This window comes from Mandrillus leucophaeus, unplaced genomic scaffold (assembly GCF_000951045.1).
Source record: "Mandrillus leucophaeus isolate KB7577 unplaced genomic scaffold, Mleu.le_1.0 Scaffold189, whole genome shotgun sequence".
In the NCBI taxonomy this organism is placed as follows: domain Eukaryota; kingdom Metazoa; phylum Chordata; class Mammalia; order Primates; family Cercopithecidae; genus Mandrillus; species Mandrillus leucophaeus.
Window position 1 is genome coordinate 959,920 of NW_012101909.1, and position 1,622 is coordinate 961,541.

General features: G+C 38.7%; 1 protein-coding gene across 1 annotated transcript in view; it reads left to right on the forward strand.

The window, feature by feature from the left end:
• ATP5A1 (ATP synthase, H+ transporting, mitochondrial F1 complex, alpha subunit 1, cardiac muscle) overlaps positions 1-1,622 on the forward strand; it is a 26,484-nt gene that overhangs the window by 16,307 nt on the left and 8,555 nt on the right. Inside the window, exons 5-8 of the mRNA XM_011978098.1 lie at positions 61-212; positions 321-545; positions 1,060-1,167; positions 1,296-1,440. Of these exons, the coding sequence (XP_011833488.1) occupies positions 61-212; positions 321-545; positions 1,060-1,167; positions 1,296-1,440 (630 nt within the window). The remainder of the gene's footprint in view (positions 1-60; positions 213-320; positions 546-1,059; positions 1,168-1,295; positions 1,441-1,622) is intronic.

The following is a 1,622-nucleotide window of genomic DNA, read 5'->3' on the forward strand; positions in this document are numbered from 1 at the left end:
TCCAATTTAAAATCACAATATTGATAACATTGTAAAACATAAAATGTATTTTCTCCGCAGATGCCATGAAGTACACCATTGTGGTGTCAGCTACAGCCTCAGATGCTGCCCCACTTCAGTACCTGGCTCCTTACTCTGGCTGTTCCATGGGAGAGTATTTTAGAGACAATGGCAAACATGCTTTGATCATCTATGACGACTTATCCAAACAGGTCAAAGGAAATATATTTTTAGAATCTACTTATTTGTACTGCAGTGAAAGTTCACATATGCAACTTCTATTTAATAGGTCAACTTCACAAACCTATTCTGTACCATAGGCTGTTGCTTACCGTCAGATGTCTCTGTTGCTGCGCCGTCCCCCTGGTCGTGAGGCCTATCCTGGTGATGTGTTCTACCTACACTCCCGATTGCTGGAGAGAGCAGCCAAAATGAACGATGCTTTTGGTGGTGGCTCCTTGACTGCTTTGCCAGTCATAGAAACACAGGCTGGTGATGTGTCTGCTTACATTCCAACGAATGTCATTTCCATCACTGACGGACAGGTATTATATTATGATTAAAATAAATGTAAAAAAAGTTTTGGATAATTCTAAGGCATTGGTTTAGACTAATGGTATATTAACTGATTTGCTAAATGCATTTTACTTTTTATTGTGGAACATTTCAAATACATAGAAAAGTTAGCAGAATGGCATGGTGAAACCCAACGTATCTGTCACCCAGTTATTTCATAGAGTAGTGTGTTTCATTCTTGTTTCATTTTTAACCACTACTGTTCTCCCTTTTAGATAATTTTGAATCAAATAGAAATTATATCTCTTCATTTGTATATATTTCAGTATAAAGATGTTGACTATTATGTTTTTTTCTCATCTCATGCACATCTCCTAATTGCAGCAATAAAACATGCAGGTCTGTTCAGGTCATGAAAGATTGGGGGACTGACGCTTTGCATTGTTAGGTTTTGAGTTTCAGCTTTTTGGCATAATGACAGATTTGAAGATAGCTGATTTCTTACTTCAAGCTTGCTAGCAGGCGTATTTCTTTACCTTATAGATCTTCTTGGAAACAGAATTGTTCTACAAAGGTATCCGCCCTGCCATTAACGTTGGTCTGTCTGTGTCTCGTGTCGGATCTGCTGCCCAAACCAGGGCTATGAAGCAGGTAATTTTGCCTCACTTGGCAGGAAGGGGGCTATCATTAGATTAGCATCTTAAAGTATTCATATATTAACTATATTTGTATAGTGCTCTGTGTCACTGAGTTACAGTACAGTAATTTCTGTATTTCAGGTGGCAGGTACCATGAAGCTGGAATTGGCTCAGTATCGTGAGGTTGCTGCTTTTGCCCAGTTTGGTTCTGACCTCGATGCTGCCACTCAACAACTTTTGAGTCGTGGTGTGCGTCTAACTGAGTTGCTGAAGCAAGGACAGTATTGTGAGTTGTTCTTTTCTTCGTTTGGTCAGGTTCCTATTGTGTATCAAGGTCTTCCCAGGCCCACAGAGCTACATCATATATCACAGCCTGTACTATGTGGTGTTATCTGTTATCTTTCATCAAAGGCACTTTTACTTAAACTACATTTGTTTTTTGATTTTTGATTTTTTTTTTTTTTTTTT